Source organism: Hydra vulgaris, chromosome 02, assembly GCF_038396675.1.
Source record: "Hydra vulgaris chromosome 02, alternate assembly HydraT2T_AEP".
Taxonomy (NCBI): Eukaryota; Metazoa; Cnidaria; class Hydrozoa; order Anthoathecata; family Hydridae; genus Hydra; species Hydra vulgaris.
Window position 1 is genome coordinate 51,876,295 of NC_088921.1, and position 24,179 is coordinate 51,900,473.

General features: G+C 28.0%; 2 protein-coding genes across 5 annotated transcripts in view; both read left to right on the forward strand.

Annotated features, from left to right (window-relative positions):
• The window catches only part of LOC101240406 (glomulin), a 67,935-nt gene extending 58,056 nt beyond the window's left edge, over positions 1 to 9,879 (forward strand). For 2 of the 3 annotated variants that reach the window (XM_065791319.1, XM_065791321.1), the window contains 4 exons: positions 1,005 to 1,068; positions 1,218 to 1,353; positions 3,179 to 3,243; positions 9,470 to 9,879. In XM_065791319.1, coding sequence (XP_065647391.1) covers positions 1,005 to 1,068; positions 1,218 to 1,353; positions 3,179 to 3,243; positions 9,470 to 9,547 — 343 coding nt within the window. In that variant the 3' untranslated portion in view covers positions 9,548 to 9,879. The remainder of the gene's footprint in view (positions 1 to 1,004; positions 1,069 to 1,217; positions 1,354 to 3,178; positions 3,244 to 9,469) is intronic. The other variant, XM_065791320.1, reaches the window with a different exon arrangement.
• Positions 9,880 to 17,285: 7,406 nt separating this feature from the next.
• The window catches only part of LOC100211463 (metacaspase-2), an 84,232-nt gene continuing 77,338 nt past the window's right edge, over positions 17,286 to 24,179 (forward strand). The window contains exon 1 of one of the 2 annotated variants that reach the window (XM_065791322.1): positions 17,286 to 17,512. In XM_065791322.1, the coding sequence (XP_065647394.1) occupies positions 17,354 to 17,512 (159 nt within the window). In that variant the 5' untranslated portion in view covers positions 17,286 to 17,353. The remainder of the gene's footprint in view (positions 17,513 to 24,179) is intronic. The other variant, XM_065791323.1, reaches the window with a different exon arrangement.

The window sequence follows — 24,179 nt, forward strand, 5'->3', positions numbered from 1 at the left end:
GTAGACATTTAAAAAACTTTTCTGGTTTTCTATTTGCCTTATTGTCTCTATTCACCTCACTTTATGGTATCTAATTAAACAAAAACAAATTTTATATTCAGTTGCTTAAATAATAAGAAGTCCTTTTATTAGAAAAATCTTTGTAAGTATTAGCTGGTACTAAATTTCTATTTCATTCTGTTACTTGAATTCGATTTTCTATTTCCTTCAATACAAACAAAACAACGTCAATGTTCGTACTATAAGTAGTTTTAAATCAAGATTGGATAAGTTTATAGAAATTGAAAACCTTGAAGCGATTCTGAAATCATTAAAAATAATTTTGAATTTATTCTTGAATTCGTTAGATATAAATTGTAAATTTTTAAATAGGCTACCAAAACAAGAACTGTTTACTTCTGGCATGTTGCAGCATAATAAAACTAATACTACTAATAATAACAGCTTTGAAAAATTTGAACTCTTGAAAAGCCACATGATATTATTATTCTTAGGAATACTTTTTTATGTTAATTTGTGCATGAGATAATGTTTCTAACTTTCTTATAAAAATATTTAATAATTTATTGGTTGATTAGCAATCTGAATAATGAATACTCTAAACTTTTATGTTAAAGTTTCTTTTTTAACAAAAATAGCAATAGCCTTTATATTTAATACAGATATAAGTTGTATATTATTATATGTATTTTATAAGTTGTTATTGTATTGTATGCTATAAGTTGTATATTAAAGGAATTTAATTACAGTAAAATTGTATAATAAACTATTAAAAATATCAAGATTACTTCATTGTTTGATTAACTTATATAGTCATTGCTTCAGGATTATTTTTGTGGTTTGATTAGCATATATACTTATCTCTTCAAAAAATTTTTGGTTTGATTAACTTATATAGTTATCTTTTCAAGATTATTTTGTGGTTTGACTAGATCAGTAGCTTTATTATTACAAGTTTTCTCTTAATATTAGTTTGTTTTGTTTAAATATGGTTTTCCTTCTAGATTGCTTGCTGGTTTAAATTTTCTTCGATTTTGGTTTCTAAAAGATCCTTTGCATGTAAACAAGGTAAATGTTTTTTTTTTACTTTAAAATATAATTGATATATGTTATAAAGATATTATTTTCTTATATTATTAAACTTTTAATCTGATAAAATTTATATATTAGTTATGTAACAATTGATATAATTTATGACTAAAATCTTTCGGTTGTAGACTGGTATTTGGAGTAAGACTGGTGAAATTGAGAAATGTTTAAACATACTTCAGCATGGTATAGATATTTCCAGACATGAATTTGAAGAAGTCATTAAAAACGGGCTATCAAAAGCAGATATTGAAAAGTTACAAGGTTTTTGTTTTTCATTTTTTGAGTATTAGTCAGTAATAGTAATAGTAAACTTTATTTATGTTAAAATTATTTAATAAAGATATTAAAGCATCAATGATTAATTAATCCATAAGTTTTATATAGAGGAAAGCATCAAAAATTATTAAATCCATAGATTTTATAATGAGGAAAATTCATTTTCTTTTTGTTTGCTGCTATTGTTATTGTTTTGTTGTTTTATTATTTACAATAAAAAAAATTTTAAATAATTACACTTGATTTATTTTGTAATTTTATTATCTTTATTAAACTTCATCATAAAAACCGCTTATAAATTTTTTATAAATTTGTTTTTTGTAATTTATAAATTTGTAAGGTTTTTTGTTTTACAATTACTTTTAATTTAAGGGACATCCAGAGAATGAGGTAAATAAAGTAGATTAAACAGGTACACTACAATCAATCAAGCTCTACACATTAAACACATTAAACACATTAAAAGTCGTTCTTTCAACTTATTACTTATACATTACAATTATAGCTTTACCCTCTTTAAAAGTTACATTTATACTTAGTATTACCTAAAAAACTTTTTACTTTCTAGACCTAATATATTTATTATTTACAGCAATAAAAAAAAAATTATTGACATTCTATATTTTTGCATAGAAATGGTTTTTATTTTTAAATAAAGTTGAAAAGTATTAAAATGTATATTGCTCAAAACATAATTTTTAGAAATGTTTTAAGCAATATATATTTCTACAACTCTTCAGTTATTAGCAGCATTGAATGACTCAAATTAAATTAGCAAACATCTGTTTCTCATAAATGAAATATCCATGTACTAACCCTGATTTTGTTTCCATTCAAAATCCCAAAAAAATTTTAATTAAATTTTTTTTTAGAGTTGAAGGCAGCTTTTGCTGAGTAATGTTATTTCCATGACTTTTCTTTTTCAATTTTTAAACCTGATTTTGAATAAACTGAGGGTTCAGGTACTTGCTAACTTGATAACATTATGAACTTTAGGTAATAAGTTTTCCACCTTCAATTCTAGTTAAGTCTTATTTAACCAAATCTTGGAAAAGAAAAGTTTCTTCTGCAAATTTATCATTATCCAAGATTATTAGTTTCCTCACATCTGCGTCATGCTTAGAAACCACTATTTGATTTGAAGACAATTTATTTTATATGTTCCTTTTGGATATTCAATATATTTATACAAACCCAATAAGTGCTGAATAAGTCTTTTTGTGTATGATTTTTTAAGTTGAAACTTTTTGTAACGTTTTTGCTAAAATAATGTTTGATCCTCATTTTTCAAATGTTGTCGTATCAGAAGCATTAATTTTTGCTGCAACTTGCATTACTTCTATTCTATTTTGAAATTTGAACTGTTTATAAATTTATATTTAAAGTTTTTTTGACCAACAGCACTTAGACAGACACACTTTGACTTAATCAAAAAGTAAAAAATTGTAAGCTACTAGTGGTCTTCTTGAAGGGAAAGAAAAAGAAAACTAGTAACAAAGATTTTTTCTTTTTAGTTGGTTTAGAAAATAAACAAAATCAAAAATGGTTGCTACAAGAGTAATTTTTAATATGTACTTGAATATAACTTAGTACATTGATTTGATTTTGGTTATTGTTGAGAATTTAAACTACTTTTTTGAGATGTTTTAAATATTTGTTTTTATGTAAAAATATTTATTCATAAACAAATAACCAAATAAACTTACATCAGATATTTTAAGTATCTTTATGATTTTTCATATTTTTTTCTAATTTTTGATTTTAGTTTTTTATTTTTTTTATTTATATGAATTTAGTTTTATTTTTTAAGCTGTTTCAAAAATGATTTCGGGTGGAACCAGTTTAAACAGCATGGAGGATACTGAAAAAATAGCGGTATGATTCATTTATAAAATGATTCATTTATTTGACAAAATCTTTATAAAATTTACTTTTACTTTTTTGTTTGCATTTTATGCACATTACATTTTTACTTGGTCATACTATTTTATGCACATTACATTTTTACTTGGTCATACTATTTTATGCACATTACATTTTTACTTAGTCATACTATTTTATGCACATTACATTTTTACTTGGTCATACTATTTTATGCACACTACATTTTTACTTGGTCATACTATTTTATGCACATTACATTTTTACTTGGTCATACTATTTTATGCACATTACATTTTTTCTTGGTCATACTATTGCAGAAAAAAAATCTGCTAGTTAATTTTATGCACATTACATTTTTACTTGTTCATACTATTGCAAAAAAAAAATCTGCTAGTTCATTATGAATAATATAAAAACTTCCACCTTTTAATCTATAAGAAAGTTAAAAAAAAACATTCTTGGAGACATTTTTTGATAACCAGAATAAAAAATCAAATGAAGCAGATTTTGGAAATAAATATTGATAAGTTTTTTTTTATTGCTAATTTAAGAACATTTGACCCTAGTTCTATTCAGAGTTCTTGTCAGGCATCAAAATCTGTTTCTTGCAAACCTGCACCTGATGTATTTATTGATGTTGATATGAAGGATTCTTAAAAAAAATTCTCTTTTGATAAAAGAATTTTCATTCTCACGAAATCTAAAGAGTCTTTTTTTTCAATTCTATTGCAAATTTAACTAATTTAAATTAATTCTGCATACACTTTGCAAATTTAAATTAATTTAGCATAAGTATTCATATTGTCAATACAAGTTAATATATGCTTTTACCAGTCTATTTACCAGTCTATTTACCAGTCTATTGTTGAATTACTTTATGCAAAGTGTAATTTCCTAACTGGTGCAGGGGGTTGTAAGCTTTATACCAACATTGTATTTTGATTTTGATAAGTTAAACATTAAAGTTTTTCCAGATGTTTTCCATTTTAACCTTTGGCTGATGTTCATTTTATAGTAACACACTTTTCAAAGACCTTTAATTTCAGAAGCACAAATACATTACTAAAACTTTTATAGTTGGTCTAATATAGTTTTATAGTTGCATTACTCCCACGCATCATTTAATATTTGAACTTTAGTTCAAAAGAAAAAGTTTTTGTTGTGAGTTAAAAATGGTGATTAAGTTAATCTTAAACCACTTTTGGAACCGCACAGTGAATCGTCTCATACAATCTAACTGGACAAAAATATTCTCTTTACCAGTTCAATTGTTTTAGTCATGAAAGGTTGAAATAAGTAATACTTTGTCATTTTATCTATGGTTTAAATAACTTGAAAGTTATTTTTTAGTAATTTTTTATGTCCAAACGGTAGTTAATGTGTAGCAAACATTCAAAATTATAGATCCAATCATGCATGGTAGACAGACCAAAAATGTAATTTTCTTTTTTATCAAGCTTACTTATCAATTCATCATTATCATTTTTGGAGTAGCAACACAAATATAACATTTTTGTGTAGAGCTTGCATCAGTTAAAGCATTTCATATTTTTCCGTCTGTCATTGTAAGTAACAGATTGTGTTTCGTAATAAATTTAAATTCACCAACAGTACACAATGTTGGAAGAAGTTCAGATATTTTCTTTCAAAGCGTTGTAAATTTCTATTACAGTTAATTCCTGTGTTTCTTTTGAAAATATGAATTTAAATGGTCGGCAATTAAATGTTGACGGTGGTGGAGGATTAATCTAAATAATAGTAATACAGTCATCCCTCAATCTTAGTTGAGCAAATGCAAACACAAACAAGAACTCATTATTTGCATCGGAGTTCTCAAATCTTTGTTTGTAGGTACTGTGGTCAGAATATTCGTCACACCCCCATTTGTTTATTTTGGTGAGTGACAAATTAGAGGGTGCACATTTAAGAAATTGACATGGTGTTTCAATTAAACGTTTTGTTGTTTTATTCAATATGGCTTGAAGTTTAATATCAGCTCGTGTTTCTGATACAGAAATATAGTCTTTTGGAAGGTACCACAATCTTTTGGATTTACTTAAGTTATTGTAAAATGGAAATACTTCATGTCCTGCTTTCAGTGACCACTTTCTTGTTTGTTCATAAGAGTGACTAGTACACTTGGAATCTTCAAAATAAGCTAACGCTTCATCGTTACTTAACTGCCTGCCACCACAATTAATATCAGTAGATTTTGTTCGCTTTTGTGTTTCTGTACTGTTTCTAATTGAAGTAGCTATGTTTCTTCGACCAAGCAAAAGATATGCTAAATCAGCAGCTGTGGTTAACTCATTGACATTTTGCGATTGTGCTGATTCTTCAACTCTACCACTTATAGATAAGTCTTCAATTTTTTATTTTTTTGTTTGTGGAAGCACAGGACCAATGCAAACTTATCTTAAATTCTAAGTTATTGCCCTCTAACCAACTTTTATTTTTATTTAAAAACTTATCCATCATTCTATTGGCTGCATTCTAGTTTTCTGCAAATTTAGCTGTTATGCTTGTAATTTTTAGTTTCATACTTCAAAAATTGAAAAACTGAAAAAAATTGCAATTTTTAAATAATCTTATTATTAGACTACAAACCTGCAACTAAAATGTTTAGAAAAATATGTTTACCTTTAAGTGTCGCTATGCGCTAATAATTTAACACTAAAAAATTTGTGCACTAATTAATCTTTGGAATTTTTCTCTGGGAGTATTCAGTAATATGGGATTATCTACTAATTGATTCCTTGCATTGACTTTTGTCCGGCTAGGTTGTATGAGACGATTGACTGAAACATTTAATGAAGCGTTTACCTTGTATTAAAACCTTTTTGTTTTTTCATCTCGCCCCCTCCTCCCTCAGTAATAATATTATAAAAAGTTGGACAAAACAAAATTGGAAAAAAAGTCCTAAAAATAAACCAATCTGAAGTTGACAAATCATGAAACCATCACTTTTTTGTTTGGTTTAACATTTAGGTTGAAAAAAAGTTACAGTTAATTGATTTCAAAAGCTTTACAAACTAAAAAGAATAGGAAGGAAGGAAATGGGGAAAGGGTAATTAAGAAAAAGTAATAAATCTACAAAAAATCATATGTGAATCATTTTGGTTTTTGTTATATCGTCAAAAATGGTTCTACATTGAAGAAATATGTCTTTAATTAAAGTTGAATATTGAGTAGTACTAAATAACAAAAAGAAATTTCCATTAATACAGTAAGCTCTCGCTTAGTAAGTCCGCACATTGATTCAGAAGGTGCGGACTTTAGATAAATTTCAATTTTACAACATTTTTATAAACTTGCTGTCTTCTCGGTTTAATTGTTTGTTTTTTTATTTAACTTTTTTTTTTATTTATTTAACTTTTCATTAGCTTTGATTGTTTATAACTTTTTTCTTTGAAAGAAATTGTTAAGAAAAGTAATTATAACAAACAACGCAAAATAAACTAATAAAGATTCAAATTGCAAATACTAGTATCTTACTATTTTTTGTAAAATGATGTTTGGTTGGCTAAAAAGTATTGAGCGTTTTTTAAAAATAAATTTCACATTTATTTTTGATTCCATAAATAATTTTTAGCAATATGAAACATGATTGTCTATGAACATCTATGATCAATAGCAATCTTTATAAAAGTGGCAACCTACATAAAAGACGACATCTTAGAAAATGAAACAAAAGTTAATCAACTTAACTCAATAAATATCGAACAAATATTGTGAGAGAACAGACTGCATTTACCAACCGCATGATAAGACATTAGATTCTTTGAACAAGTCATCAAATCGATCGTTTCAGCAAAGCAGAACTTGCAAAAACTCGTCTGCACAATTATCCTGATTTACGGAGATTTCAACATTAGCCATACAACATATGAAATACTTGAAACTGCAATGGTTGCGCATATACAAAATGAACATCCAACTGACGTGAAATTTCAGCAATAGTTAAACAAAAATATTTTTACGCAAATGGTCACTTTCCGGTCACACCGCAGAAATAGAGAAGAAAGACCGTCAAGCACACTAGATCTAATTAATACTGATGACCCTGGCCGCATAGACGACATACTTGAAGGCAAAGCATTCGTCTACACCTGCAGTTGATGAGGTCTTCGTTGACAAAATTAAAAAATTGGTTAATTTATACATACCTTTAATTAAAACACCCTTCAAACAAAAGAAAAAGAAAAGAAAACTTTGATGCAAATATCTAGCAGCTGGTCGATGGACGCATGAAGGTATTTGCAAAGAGCATAAAGCAGCCTGCAAGGAACTTGTTAAAGTTGTGAGGTCAGCAGTTGTTAAGTTTGAGAATGAAAGTGCAGTCCGTTTTATAAACGTCATTATAAGGGGTTGTCCATAAAAAGCGAACGCTTTTATTTCGACCCTCCTTTCTCCGCATTTTTTTTACGCTTTTTTGAGTACCCTCCACCTCTTTAAAAGTACGCTTACGCTAAACCTACGCTTTTAACCTACCTATCCAACATTTTATGATATTTTTTAAATCAAGTGTCTCCTTACTTTTGATCCCCTGCCCTTCATCTCGTATACGCCATTTGCGTACCCCTCTTCCCCATCCGACCGTACGTACTTTATTGACCATTCCTAACCAAGTCAAACAGAAACAAATGGCAAATAAAATGATTAGGTCACTAAAAGACATTGATGAAAAGCTTACAACAAACAAGAATAATATCTTATTTGCTTAACGAGTATTTCCAGTCTATGTTTGCCGTTCAACTCTTTTATCAGATGCCAACCTTTGAGAAAAGTACAAAAGGAAAATTAATTTTGAGTGAAACAGAAATAGTAGCTATATCTGTTCATCAAATGTTTAAAAAACTCATTGAGACAAAGTCAATAGGCTACGATGGCATACATCCATGCGTTTTTTTACACTGTTCTACTGCAATAGCCGTTTCACTAGCAATGATCTTTAAAAAATCAATAACTGAGTTCCTAACCTATGGAAGCTATCAAACGTGACTCTTATCTTTGAAAACGGAAGCAGAAAAATATGCTTAAACTAAAGACAAGTTTCTCTCACATCAGTACTCTGTAAGATATTGGAAAGTTTTATTCACAATAGAGTCATGCATTGCCTTGAAAAATCAATTTAACATTGCCTTGAAAATAGGCTCTTAAGAAAATCTCAACATGGATTTCTTCGAAGACGTGTAAAACCTAATAGAAGCACGTGACATCTTAACAAATGCACTGTTTCCTAATTACACCATAGATCTAGTTTACGCCGACTTTGCCAAAGCTTATGACAAAATACCACACCAACGTCTCCTAAAGCTTAAAAGATACAGCATACGTAGCACACTTCTCAAGTGAATAACTGACTGGTTTAAAAACGGAAACAGAGAGCGGTTATCAGCAATAACAAATCAGCATGTAAAGATAACCGGAAACCGCAAGGTTTAGTTTCTGTTCCTCATCTCTATAAACGACCTTCCAGTCGACATGGCGCATTATATAAAGATTTATACAGACGTCAGTAAAAATTTTAAAATCATCAAAACAAAAGGCGATGTGATAAAATTCCAAGACTCCATGCACCAGGTAGTCGAATGATCTAAGAAGTTGTTTATATTTTTCAACCTCACAAATGCTAAGTCGTGCACTCTGGTCGCTCGAAAAATTACTCAATGCTTGATATGGACGGCAATCGAAAAGAACTTAAAACAACAACTATGGAATTCGATTTAGGAGTTACATCTAGTGGCATCAAGGTCAGTTTCAATTTCAACAATCTATGTAATATCATTGTCTATGACCTCTTGCCAACGCTTAGGCAAGGGGCGAATGCCGTTGGTGTAGAACACTTTAAGTTCAAGTCAAAGAGGTGATTGAGATGATGTCGGAGTGCTTTCTAGCAAATGAGAAACAACTCTTTCCGGCCAAACTCCAATATTATTCGTGTCCTGGGCTTTACTAGTTAAGCTTAAAGCTTTTGAGTTAAGTACGGTAGGTTGCTGCCTTTAATGTAGTATTCGACGGAAGGAGTTTCCAATAAACATTTTTAAATAGTAAAAACTCTTCAAATCTTCCAAAGCTTGCTAATTTTCAGAAAACCACCCATTACTTTTTAGTCTAACCTATATATACAAGATATATTTAAAAAAGCTTCTACTATTTAATCTTGAGAAGATACTTTTGATTTTACTTAATATTTTTAATTCTCTTTCTTTATTAGACTATTAAAAAAGCAGTATGTTTACTCGAATTGATGGCCAGCATTGTTGCTAGAATTCGCGAGATTGCATATAACTAGATGATTGCTCAAAAGGTTTTTGGACTTAACGGTAAAATGATAAACGATTTCATGTCAAGTTTAACGCTTTTTTTATTAATATTCAATTGTCTGCATATGTAAAAATATTGTTAGTTATGAATTAGTAACAGTAGAACGCAGTAACGATATGAATATTTAATCATTATAGCTGTTACCATGCATCTCAGGTTAGCTTTACCATGCCACTTTGCTAAGTTCCAGACTTTTTTAAATAAAATTGTAAATTTTATGAGAAGCAGGATATATATTGAAAATTGATTAAACTTCAGAAAATGTAGTTTAATATTTTGATTAAAAAATCATAGATTTTATGTTGTTTTAGTCTTACGTTACGTCAGTGGAGCCGGTTATAATAGTAATAGCGTTTTTATTTGGTGTTTTTGTCATTAATTAGTAATTAAAACTAAAAATATGTCTAACAAAAGTAATGATTAGGTTGCCATTTGTGTCAGACATATACGATTCTAATTTTGGCGTACTTATAATATTTTTCATGCTTATTTAATATAATATTTTCAATAAATAATTTTTGTTTTAAACACTGTTATCTTGAACTCACTGTAAAAAAAATATTTTTTCATAAAATGAATAAATATATAATCGTCTTTAGACGTCGCGTTTCCTACAAACTTTTGGCTCGAATTGATCAAATATTTATTGAAGACATTAAACAGTTTTTTATTAAATTTATAAAATAATATTTAAAAGATTGAACAATTATTTTATAAATACTGCTTATTTTCATGTTGTATTACATGATAATTATGCTACCATGTTACAGAAATATTATGTTACTACATACAAAAGTTAGGAGTTCGTTTAATGCGCAGATGCTAGTTACTTTTTGCACGCTTATTGTAGCAATTATAAATACCGTTATATTCTAAAAATAATTGTCTTGCAGGCGAACTTTAGTTTAGGGTTGCCATTAATATACCTCTCTCTTTCGCCGCTAAAAAACTAAAAATAATTATATATCAATATTTATATCTTTATTATAAAAACTGAAAAACAAACGATGTGATAGATGATTGATATTTCACAAGGCCGACGACACGTGGAGGGGGGGAGGAGCACTTTTTTTCTAAAGGGTTTTTTATTTTTATTTAGAAAATTCAAGATAAATAGGACTTTCTTTTAGAACTTGACGAATGTGCCCCTCTACTTCGAAACCCGTGTCGTCGGCCATGTTTCAAGGGCAAAACATTCGTAGCAATGATGATTCATTTTAGAATTTTGTATCAAGTCTAAAGTAATAACATCTGTATCAAGTCTAAAGTTAAACTTTAAATTAGTTTTAGCGCCATAAAATAATTATATATATATATATATATATATATATATATATATATATATATATATATATATATATATATATATATATATATATATATATACCTTAGCGCGGTGGTTAGCGCGCTTGCCACAGAAGCTGATGATCCGTGGTTCAACACCACCTCTAAGCAAGTTTTATAACATTTGTAAGGAAAAAAGCGTAAACTTCCTATCAAATGCTCTTCCGCAATGCGTCTATATAAGACGCACCGCGGAAGACCGTAGGGACTTCTTGGGGCACACTAAATAAAAAATTAATATTAAACTAAGTTTGTTAAGTCAATCATCTCTCACCTACACTCTATCATGACTTAATTATTATTATTCTTTGTCATACTTTTCAGACGTTTTCGTTTCAGATTTTTGAAACAGTTTTTTTTTCCATGCTTTATATAAGGTTACTTTCTATATATATATATATATATATATATATATATATATATATATATATATATATATATATATATATATATATATATATATATATATATATATATATATATATATATATATATATATATATATATATATATATATATATATATATATATATATATATATGTTTGTGTGCCACAAATTTTGCACACTTAATCATTTTCGATGACAATACAAGGAAATGGAAAAATTTGACCAAAAAAAGTTAATTAAGTTAACAAAAATTTAATTTGTATTTTCCCATACATTTTATTTATTTGATATGAATTGCGTATTACGTCACAAAAATCATTGATTTGCAAATTATTTGCAGTTTCGAAGATATTAAAGCGCAGCGATTCAAAACCTATTGTTTTTTAAGTCTTAAGCTATTAAGTTAAAAAACAAAAATTTAGTAAAAACAGTAATTTTTAAATTTTAAAAAAAAAAAAAACAGTAATCTTTCCTTCTACAAAAGATAACAAAAAAAGAATTTCTAGGCCCAATAGAATTCTGCTTGCATAAAGCATGGATTTGAAAAAAGAATTTTTTTTTGATTTACTAGTTTCCTTTTTTGTATAATTTTAGAATTCAATCCATGGGATTTCATAATGTCACCATGTATCACCGTGCGCTTTTTTGTTTACTGATTTTTTCATTAACGTGATGATGCGTATTGTGCGTCGGAACAGTATCTCCCTTTCACCTTAATATGTAACGGTTTTTTAAAATGTGTTCTTATAAGGATAATTGGTAGATTCATTAAAAAAACAGCATACTCTGCCATTACCACTGACTATTTTGTAAACATTAGTTCTAATGTTGAAAAAACATTTTTGGTAATTGTAGCATTATATGCTAAAATGCTTTTTAACATCACAACGTTTTTTTCAAATTTTCATTTTTATTTTGTTATATGTCTGGCTTGCTTAAATACCTAGATATTGGCTACGTTACGTTACACTTTTTTATTCCCACAAAAAGCTTTAATTTAAAAATTATGAGGCAATATTTTTATTATTTATTTGTTTTTTTATTGTTATGACTTCTTGGAGCACCTAAATAACTAATATTAAATTATATTAATAAAATATATATTTTATCTATTAAAACTATTTAAACTATTTCAATAGCCTTCAGTAGCAGATAATCTTTGTTCAGATAAATCTTGTATTACAACTACAGCTAAGCCTTATGCAGCTGTTAAAGTATTCAACCATAGCATTGAATTTAAACATAGCATGTCCAAGTGTCTTAGCACAGAAGTACAATATCACCATCAAGATAAAACAGTTTTTGACTTTTTTAATACTGCTGTAAAATATTGCCATATCTTGATTGAACTTGGTGTGATTTTTATTTGCTGTATGGTTGGTTTATTATAAAAATTCTAGGGATTCCTAAGATACTGGATGGAATTTGAGGTTTGATGGAATATAAGGTAGTTAAATTTATTTGAAGAGTAGGCTGGCATTGAAGAGCCTTTTGTAGGTTAATATAACAAATGCGTGTTAGTTTGACAAACAACTGTTTGTTTGATGAAAAATTGGTAATTTAAAAAAAGATTTCATCACTTAATAATTGAAAAGCTGCAAGAGTTTTACTTAAATACCATTACTGAAGCTTAACTTCTTTTTTTTAATATTTTAAGCTTTGCTGTCAACTTAACAACTTGAGAATAATTTACTTATAAAAGAGGTTATTTGTTTGCGCAAATGTTCTTTTATGAGAAAAGCTAACGTGTATGATATATGTTTCTTCATAGAATGCTATGCTATATGTCTCTTCATTACCACAATGTATGCAAGTTTTTGGTATTTAACAATATTTAAAAGAATGTCTCCAAAAAGCTGGGGTTATTGTGACTACTTTACGGTTGCACTTTTTTTTTTCCAGGTTGTTAAGGTAAGAAGTCTTAACGGTTTTTTAACAGTGTAAGGCGAAATTTATACAGTGCTTTCAAGAAAATAGGCATATTAAGGTTTTGTAGCTTAAAGCTTATTTAAATTATTTTAAATGTTATATCATAACATAGAAATTAAAGATAGATATTAAACTGGCATAAATATTAAACCAATTTTTTATTTATTTGCGAGAAAAATTTTTTTTAACAAAGCTTCCATCTATGGTGACAAAGCAAAACCAACACCCTTCCACCTGCCTCTGGAACCAATCGGAACCAAAAAGGGCTCCGTTGGGCTCAGTTATTGGTCTTAATGCATTAGTGTGTGTTTTCTAGGTACTTTGGCTCTGTAAATTAGATCTTTGATATATATTATTGGTTTGGCTTTAGTTGTCTAGGTATTAGGTAATTGGTGTGGCAAAACTGCATGAAATTCATTATACCAAGAGTGTATTATCCATAACCTATTTACATGTGATTTATTGGACATTTTTGGATGTAATAGTGAATCATGGAAATTGGAAGTACATAAGAAGACATGTACCGTGTCTGGCAAACGCTTAACCAGGTGTATAAAGGTATCAAGCAAGGCATTCCAACGTGTTAGTGCCAAATACACCTAACACACAAAGTTTTACATCATCTGGTCAAAACGATCTAGAGGTGATGATGAGTTACCTATGACTCCTCGCGCAGAATTAATTAGGTCAACTCTTTCACAAGGTAATGCGTTAGTAATAAAATAGCAGCGGAATTCGTGCTGAAAACCTAAACGCTTTAGATGTTCAAAGTATACAAAAAGCATTACTACATTTTATCTATTTAAGATTCAAAATACAAAATACTTATGAAAACTTGGTAAATTTGTTAAAAGGTGTTGGTATGTGAAAACCGGTGTAAGCAGTTGCCGAATTCGACACTGGTCGAGCGATGATTATAGAACCAGTAACAAACACTAACGCACAACAAAGAAAAGCTTCAAATGTCAAATTTTATTTTTTAATGCCAGAATTGATTCGCTAATAAGTATTACAGTATTTCAAAGTGAGTATAATATAAATTTATGGAAATATAAATAAGTAAATATAAATTTATATAAAAGACAAGAATATGGTTCGGATGGTAAATCATACTACAAGCCACCAATGCGTAAGTTAATGTATGGGTTTCATTCTGGAGCAGCAATACCAGTATCTTTAAATGATCCCTGTTGGAAAGCAAAAGTAATAGGGAGACAAACTTTTGGTTATTTAAATGGGATCACAACTTACACATTGATTCTCCATGGAAATGTCGCAATGAAGTCCTACAATTTTATGACAATAGTTATGGTCTGATTTGTTTACATATTCAAATTATAGTAATGCTAATTTAAATGGAATTGAATATTATAATTTTAATCATTTTGATTATTTAATGGGTAAGTAACACCAAAGTAACACATAAGGCACAATTTACTAGTTATAGAAATAAAATTTAATGATAAATTAGTTACTTCATTACCAGACACTACTCAAAAATATCATTTTGGGGAACTACAATTTACAGGTATTGAAAATGCCAATGTCATAAAGGGGATGGAAGGAAGTCAAACTTTAACAAATAATGATTTTGACAACTATCAACCAGATGGTATACCTTCACATGCATAAGAAAATTATTTAGTATACAATAGACAGGCTGGTGTGCGGTTTCAAAAACTGATCAATATCAGAAGTGTTATAATCATCCTTATTTTGAAAATAATTTAAAGCGATCAATTATATTTTGTTTAAAAAAAATATGTAGGAGGTGAAGTTATTAATATTCCGAATTGTTGCACATTTCAAGTTAAATTAACACATGAAATATTATGTAGAACTAATCATCGAAATGAATATCACGAAGATTTATACCGTAATTTACAGCAATATTTCAAAGACCAAGAATTATTTTCACCACCGAGTTATAATATTGATTTTTTAAAGACAATAAATTATTATACTGATGTTTTACAAGGTAATACAGTTTACGCGCAGTAAAATGCCACTCAAAGTTTTTACGTTCCAAGATGTTTACCGATTATAAAAAATAAAATTAAAGACAGACCAAAGAAATAAATATTTATTTTGTAAATTTTTATTTAAATAAATAATTTTAAAATAAAGATATTTTAAAAATTAGATATACTAGTTTTAATATCTATATAAACGCGGTAGTTTCTTCGTCGTCCAAATAATTTTCCTCTATTAAGTCGTCTAATAATAAGCTTTCTGATTTTCTTAAACTTTTTCTTTTGAGGTAAATTTTGTACAAACGTGGTGTTATAATTGGTCCTTTTTCTTTTAGTAACGGTAACGGTAATGGTAGAAAAAGTTCCGGTACCAGTTTCGTCAATTTTGTTGTTAATCTAAAAAAGAAACATCTATTTAATAACGGTTCTCTATCTGAAGAAACATGTCGCTAAACATCAGAAATACTGTTTCCATTAGCTGTTGTTATTATAGGTTTCCGTGGTACAACCATGTTGTCTTTATATTTGGCATTTCCCAGTAATGATTTATTACCTTCACATAACTTCTTGTATTCAAAAAGTGTTGTACAGCTTAACATATACATGATTAAATACAGTCATGATGTTCCACAGCCTTTATATGAACAATGCCTACTGATAATTAGACAATTTTTTTGTTTTGTTTATAACAACATGTTGTTAAGTAAAAAAACACATTGCAATATGTTTTTTTTCACACTTTTATATGACCAAGCATTTACTAAACCATCTAGAGGTTGAAGTAACAATAACATGTCACTTCAACTTCTTCAGCAAACCATCAACAGCATTAAAACAAAAATAATCAATTTTGAGGAACATCTTAATTGACAAAATTATATATGTTTATGCATAAAACTTTCCGAAAAAGACCAGATCAGAGTTTTGCTCATTAGTTTCTTATTGGACCATTAGTAGCATGCGTTATAAGTAGCCAACAGATAACATTCCAACATGTGATATAGTGGCTAGTCATCAGAAATCAAATTTTGGCGGTTGTTACTAATGGTTCTCTAAGTAATCGAATAAAAAAACTACAATGAACCGCCCAAAATGTTTATATAGGTCCACTGAAATTCCTCTACAGAATCTTTGCTGGGGAAGTTCAGTAAAAGAGTTATTCAAGCTTAAATCATTATTTCGAATACCTATGAATTAAACCTGTTCGAATTATATTAATTTCAGAACAACATTAATACAAAATATTTTAAATCCACAAACCATTCACAACTTTAATTTCTATTTGTTTGTGGTGACATTTTAATGTTTTTGCTTTTGTTGTGTCATTATACTTTATTTTATGTCTATATGATTGATGAGATGATGTATATAATTATTGTTGTTCTTATCTTTACATTTTGCTCGATGTGTGCACATGTGATCGCCCTATTCCATTTTATGTTGTCAACCTTTATTCTTTAATCAACCTTTTTAGTCAAGCCTGTCTTTACCAGTTAGTCGGGACCAGGTTTTACGGAAGGTTTTTTTTAATAACCTTTTTAAACTTATTTTAAAAGTTTAAATAATATTTTGATTGAGCATTTTTAATGTTATTGCAATATAAAATAATTTACAATAAAAAATTACTTTATACTTAACAGTTTTTTCTATATTATGAAGCAAGACTATTAAAGATTACAAGATTAGATTAAACTTTAGTTAAGACTTTTTAGCACTTGTTAAAGATTAGATTAAACTTTTGTTAAAGCTCGTTAATCTGGATAGTTTTAAGAAGTAGATTAAGAAATAAAAACTATCCGATCCATTTAAATAATCCAGTTTGATTTAGGTTGATTAAAAATAATTCTACTTTATCCCATGCTTAGTATACTTATATCTTTTGTGTTATTGCTAGAAAAGATTATAACGAATTATCACCGCATTAATATAATACTGCATGTTGTTATTACAATAACTTAATCTAAAGAAGATTTGTATGGTATTTCTTTTCAATGAAATCGTGCGACATTATTTGAATACATTTTAATAATTAACAAAATGCATTTTTATAAATTAATTATTGGAGTATTTAAAAAGCATCGAGAAAAAAAGCACAGTAAAAGTGTTACATTTATATTACATATATAAAAATAACTTGTAAATGGAATTATGGAAAAAACTTTCTTCCAAGCTTGTAAAAAACAAAAGTTCGATTAAACGCAGTAAAGGTACTGCTGTCAGTTATGTTACAGACGGTGAAAAGCAAGGAACTGGTATTAGTATACCTTTACAGTCGTCCGCTGAAGAATTTCATAGCAAGGTTTTTATCTTTTTTTTATTCATATAAAAGTAACACATTTCATAACAAGGTTTTTATTCATATAAAAATTGTTTACTTAAGTACAGTGTTGTGAATAAATTAAAGGAACATGAAATTTTGGATTTTTTTTCATAAATTTTTTTTTCGTATACTTTTTTTTTTCAACAGGTTTTATGACTATCAAATTACTATACTATAAATTATAAACTATACTAAAAATAAAACTCTTACTAAACTATAAATAACTTGTTTAAGATGCAGCCTATAATTTAAAAAAATGTCATCTTTTAAAATAATTAAAACAATATTATATATATATATATATATATATATATATATATATATATATATATATATATATATATATATATATATATATATAATATATATATATATATATATATATATATATATATATATATATATATATATATATATATATATATATATTAAATCACTTAACAAAAATTTTTTCCATTTAACACTGTGTTTCATCAGCATAGATTCATCAGAAAAATATATATACATATATATATATATATATATATATATATATATATATATATATGTATATATATATATATATATATATATATATATATATATAATATATATATATATATATATATATATATATAATATATATATATATATATATATATATATATATATATATATAAATATATATATATACACGTATATATATATATATGCGTGTATATATATATATATATATATATATATATATATATATATATATATATATATATATATATATATATATATATATATATATATATACGTTTTACACTCAAAATATAACTATTATTTCTTTATGTAACAGCTTTAGTTAGTTAGCATCATTTTACATCTGATAACGATCTGTTCTATTCAGATTTATAGTATAAAAAAAATATTTTGCTCTTGTTTATGTTTTAAATGGAATGGTTTCTTAAGAAAAAATTTTAATCAAGTTATTTTGATTTCTTTATGTCATGATAAAAAAATGGTTCGACTTTTCAAAGTTCAAGTTATCCAAAGTTCGACTTGACCGGAGAATATTAATAGTAATCAGTTAGACGAATTCTAGGGACCAAACAAAACATTTCGAGATAACATAAGTTCGAGTTAACCGGTGTTCAACCGGGAATTAACTGTATATACATACATACATACTTTCATACATACATACATACATACATACATACATACATACATACATACATACATACATACATACATACATACATACATACATACATACATACATACATACATACATACATACATACATACATACATACATACATACATACATACATACATACATACATACATACATACATACATACATACATACATACATACATACATACATACATACATACATACATACATACATACATACATACATACATACATACATACATACATACATACATACATACATACATACATACATACATAAATATATACATACAGAGCCGAAGTGAAGGGGTGGCGAACGAGGCCACAGCCATGGGCGGCAAATTAGCAAGGCGGCATATTTCAAAATTTAATAAACATTTTTTAATATATGAAATGTTTTAAAGACGCCTCAAAACCAAAATAATTTTAATTTGCATTTCAAAATCTTTGGACACGCCTCATAATTTTTTTCGCACCTTCATGCAAATTAAAATAATTTCCAATGTGAAATTAAAACATTAATTAAAAAAAAATTAAATAATTAAAACAAAATCTGAAAGGCAATGGAATATATATATTAACGAAGATTTCGCTAAAGAAACTATGGAAGAGAGAAAGAAACTATGGGAAGAAGTGAAACAACTGCGCAATCAAGGTAAATACGCAACGACTAAATATAACTAAATTAATTTTCGCGAATTAAAAAATAATTTTTTTTTTAGCGGAAGAACTAATTACTCTTACAAATGGCTGAACAAACAATAGATTTTGGAACGCAACACTTTAATCTTTTCAAAACTACAAATAATGTTTTACTTAATGACTTTTACCAGATTTGCAATTTTTTAATGAAAATAATTTTAACTCGCAGTTTTTTGACTTAAGAACTTTTAAAAAAGAAATCGAGGCAAAACAATTGCATTTGTATTTATTGATTACACCTAGTCGCACACAGAAACTTTCATTCTTTCTTTGTCAAGAAAAGTAAAATATTTTGAAATAAAAGTTTTAAAATCTATTATGTCACCATCAAAAAAAAGAATAAAGCTATCTGGTTCAGCTTTCAAAAAGTTAAAAAAGCAACGACTTGAAAGTGACAATAAATTACAAAAGGTGTTTGCAAAATAGATTAAAAAAAGCGAAGATCAAACAGAACAACCAGGTAAAAAATATTTTTATTGATGAATTTTCAAGTCAAAATCACAAATAGATTTAATTAAAAAACTTAGCAAACTAAGCCATGTCATTTGCAATATAACAATGGAAAAAATGTTGATTTAGTTTATTTTTATTTTTACAGCGCAAAAAAGTCCAGTTTTTTTTTGATGTGATGATGAACAGTTACTGCAAAACAATGAAGTCAACCAAAATGCAGTTACAACAAATCTGTTAGAATTCAAGTTTGATGATCCACCAACTTGGCCCAAAATTAATGACAGTCTAAGATGTTCTTTGGTTGAACATGGTGCTAAACAAGACAAGAGAGAAGTCTATCCTACCACATCAACATCATCAGAAAACAGACATTTCAGTTCTAGTTGGTTTGAAAAAAATCTTCCTAATGGGGAAAAAGTTAATCGTCAATGGTTGTTTTACAGTGCATCAAAAAATTCTTTGTTTTGCTTTCCATGTATCCTTTTTTCAAACACAAAGACAAGCAAGTTTGCAGATACATCAAAAGGTTTTTCAGAATGGAAACAACTAAACCCTCGAATCCCAGAACACGAGAATAGCTGTGAACATAGAAAGTGTTTCACTTCATGGAAAGAAATGGAAAAAAATCTGAGAGAGGGAAGATCTTTAGACAAGGACATTCAAAATGCCATCCAAACTGAAAAAGAAAAGTGGCGAAATATTCTAAAAGTTGTTATAGATTTAATTATGTTCTGCGCTAAGAACAATTTAGCTTTTCGAGGCAGTTCCAATATTATTGGTGAGCCAAACAGTGGAATCTTTCTCAACACAATTGAACTAATAACACGCTATCATCATCCTTTAGCAGAACACATAACGAATGTTAAACTTAAGCAGATATCTGTTAGTTACTTTTCCCCACAAATTCAGAATGAACTAATTGAACTTCTTGGCAGAAAGGTGAAAAGCGAGATAGTTACGAGAATTAATAAAGCCAAATATTATTCAATTTTATTTGATTGCACTCCTAATCTCTCTCACAAAGAACAAATGTCAGAAATAATCCGATATGTTTGTGTCACTGATGGAGAATGTATTATTGAAGAGAGTTTTCTGGATTTCATTGAGTCTCATCAAAAAACCGGAGTTGGTCTGGCTTCAGAAATATTATTCAGCTTAAATGAAGATGAATTAAACATCGAAGATTGCCGAGGTCAGGGTTATGACAATGGAGTCAACATGTCTGGAAATTATTCTGGTGTTCAAGCCCAAATAGCTGCAAAAAATGGTTTAGCACGGTATGTGCTTTGCGCAGCTCACACTCTAAATCTTGTAGGAGTCCATTCAGCAAAAGTTTCCCCATTTATGATTACATTTTTTGGAAAGGTTCAAAAAATATTCAATTTCTTCTCAAGTTCTACTACCTGATGGGACAAACTGATGAAAACACTTGAAGTCACCCTAAAAAGTCAAAGTGAAACACGCTAAAAAGGAGGCTATTCACTCACTAAATAATCAAATCAAAAATGTTTGCAATGTTTTACAAGAAATTATTAATGATTCTCTGCTAAATGCTGAAACAAGGTCCGGAGCTAGAGAGATTTTGATTCAAGTTGATTTTGAGTTTTTTTGCAGGCTTGACCTTTGGAACATGATACTTACATTAATTGACAGAGAGAATCGCAGCTTACAATCAAAAAATATGACAGTTGATATTGCATCAAAAAAAATTGCTGGTCTGATTGCTTCTATACAAAACCTTCGAGACAGGGGCATTTATAACAGCATAAAAAAAGCTGAAATAATTCAAGAACGTTTGACTAATCTTGTCATTTTGCCAATTGAAAATCCCCTGGCAAAATCTCTATGTTACAATGAAATTATGGATAACTTTGCATCATTGAAAGCTAGAAAAATAAATTTTGTTTGAATGTGTCTAATTTTAATATTTATTAAAAAAACTAATGCCTGGTAATTTTTTCAATGACTTTCAACCACAAAGCACGATTTAAAGTTGATTTTAAATGTGCTTTAAGTAGGTTTATCAAAATTTGAATCAAATTAAACATTAAAAAAATTATTGAATTTGAGGCGGCATTTTTTCTCCTTGCCCGAAAGGATTTTTGATCTCACTACAGCCCTGCATATGTATGTATATACATACATACATACATACATACATACATACATACATACATACATACATACATACATACATACATACATACATACATACATACATACATACATACATACATACATACATACATACATACATACATACATACATACATACATACATACATACATACATACATACATACATACATACATACATACATACATACATACAGACATACAGACATACAGACATACGGACATACACAGTGACGGATCGTGGTTTTTTTGGGCTCTAAGCTGATTGAATTTTTTGGGACCTTACCCTAGCACTCCAGAAGCTAAATTTTCTAAATACCTGAACTAGCCTGATGTTTTTGTGAACAAATGAAACGACAGACATAAAAATAAAGTTCTATTAAAGCTAAAAAATAACAAATACATAAAGATTTTATTGCAATTATAAGTGATTATAAAAAGAACAAATTCAAAAAAAAATTTCTCTGCGCTTTACGGATACTTATTCGTGAATAGCTTCATCATAGGAAATGGATCTCGTGATATCATATTCAATAGAAAGAATTAAGAGGTTATTTAACCTTTTATCTAAAATTGACTTCTGCACTAATTTTGGCTGCTTTGTTCTCAAAGTCTTTTAATTTCGACTCGGAATCTTCACGTAAATATTATATATCTTTAGTTAATGGAGTAAGGTGTATCTTTCACATATATCTAAACCACGAGTTTGTAATATTTTGTTAACTTTAATGAACGCTCTAAGATTATTTCCCATATTACAGTAAAAACAGCTGTTTTCCGCTTCGTAAATCTTTTATATAAACCATTTGCCTCTAGTTTACATTCTACTTTTTCAGAACTTTCATCAAATATATAATTAAGGGTATAGAGTATTTTTTGATAGCTAACTTTAACTGCACTATTTGAAAACTGAAATACTTTTGTAAATAGTGTCTCGCTGGTATGATTTTTGATCTGTAGAATCGTAGTAAATTGTTCAAATATTTTTCCGTTTTAACAGTATCTTAATATTATTGCCAGCTGATCTGTATGAGCAATGTCTGGCGTGGAATCTACAATAAGAGTATTATATTTTTGTATTGTGATTTTTTATCTGCTCAATAACTTGTTTTAAAACATTTTTCCCCATGAGCAGCACTATCTCTTCATATAGAGGTTTGGCTAAGTAAGTAGTAGATTTCATCGCACCGGTTTGACTCTTTGTAAGATGTTATTTTAAGAAAGGATCGAATTTTGAAACTAGTTCCATGAGACCCATTAAATTTCCATTGTGTGGAGAGCCCATTTTTCGTCATGATCTTGTAGTGGAAAACCTCTTTCAGATAAAAATTTTATTGCTGCTACTACCCGTTCTAAGATATTCTAGTAATATTTTGCAGTTTTAACAGCCTGTTCTTTAAACTCTATATTTATAGTGCTCTTATTTTATTTTAGTGTGAGGTAGATCATCGTGACATTTTTATGGCCATCAGATTCTTTATGGGATACAAAAAATTTTCTTATGCATTTCCAATCTTTACAACCGTCATATTCCAACACTGCTGTTTCCTGAATGGGGAAATAATTTACATAGTAAACGAAACACTGCTCCTTTGCATAAAGAATAACAAAGCGAGGATCTTACAAATTTTTGACCGTTTTTCATAAATTTAAAAAAACTGTTACAGAAAATCTGCTTTGTTTTTTTATAATTTTGCTTATTAGGAAAATTCTTTTTAATTTTGCTTACAGACAAAATCCAGAATCCATAGATTCTAGATATGAACCAATTTCTTTTTATTTTGGAAAAAACTAAGATGACCAGTTTAAGCGAAAATCGAGAAAGTTAATTAATTCTAATTAAAATCAAAATTAATTAGAATTAATTAATTTTGTCCAATATCCTATACCGCTATAGTTTACTCTTACATCAATTATATCATTAACTTCAGACAATTGTTCTATCTCTTCTTGCATGCAAACCTTGTGTCTGTCTTGAAAAATTTTTTTGACTCGGTATTCTGTACCTACGTTGCCCTCAGTAGTATGTTCTTCAATTAGTTCTACATCAACAGTTACATTTATCTCTTTCGAACATGTCCTTTCTTTAAATGTTTAACCTTCTTCGACAGATTTGAATTGTAAAAGGCTGGTTAATTTTAAAATTTAGGTAGTGTTTTAATCTTTTGTTTTTTTATTTTTTTACTTT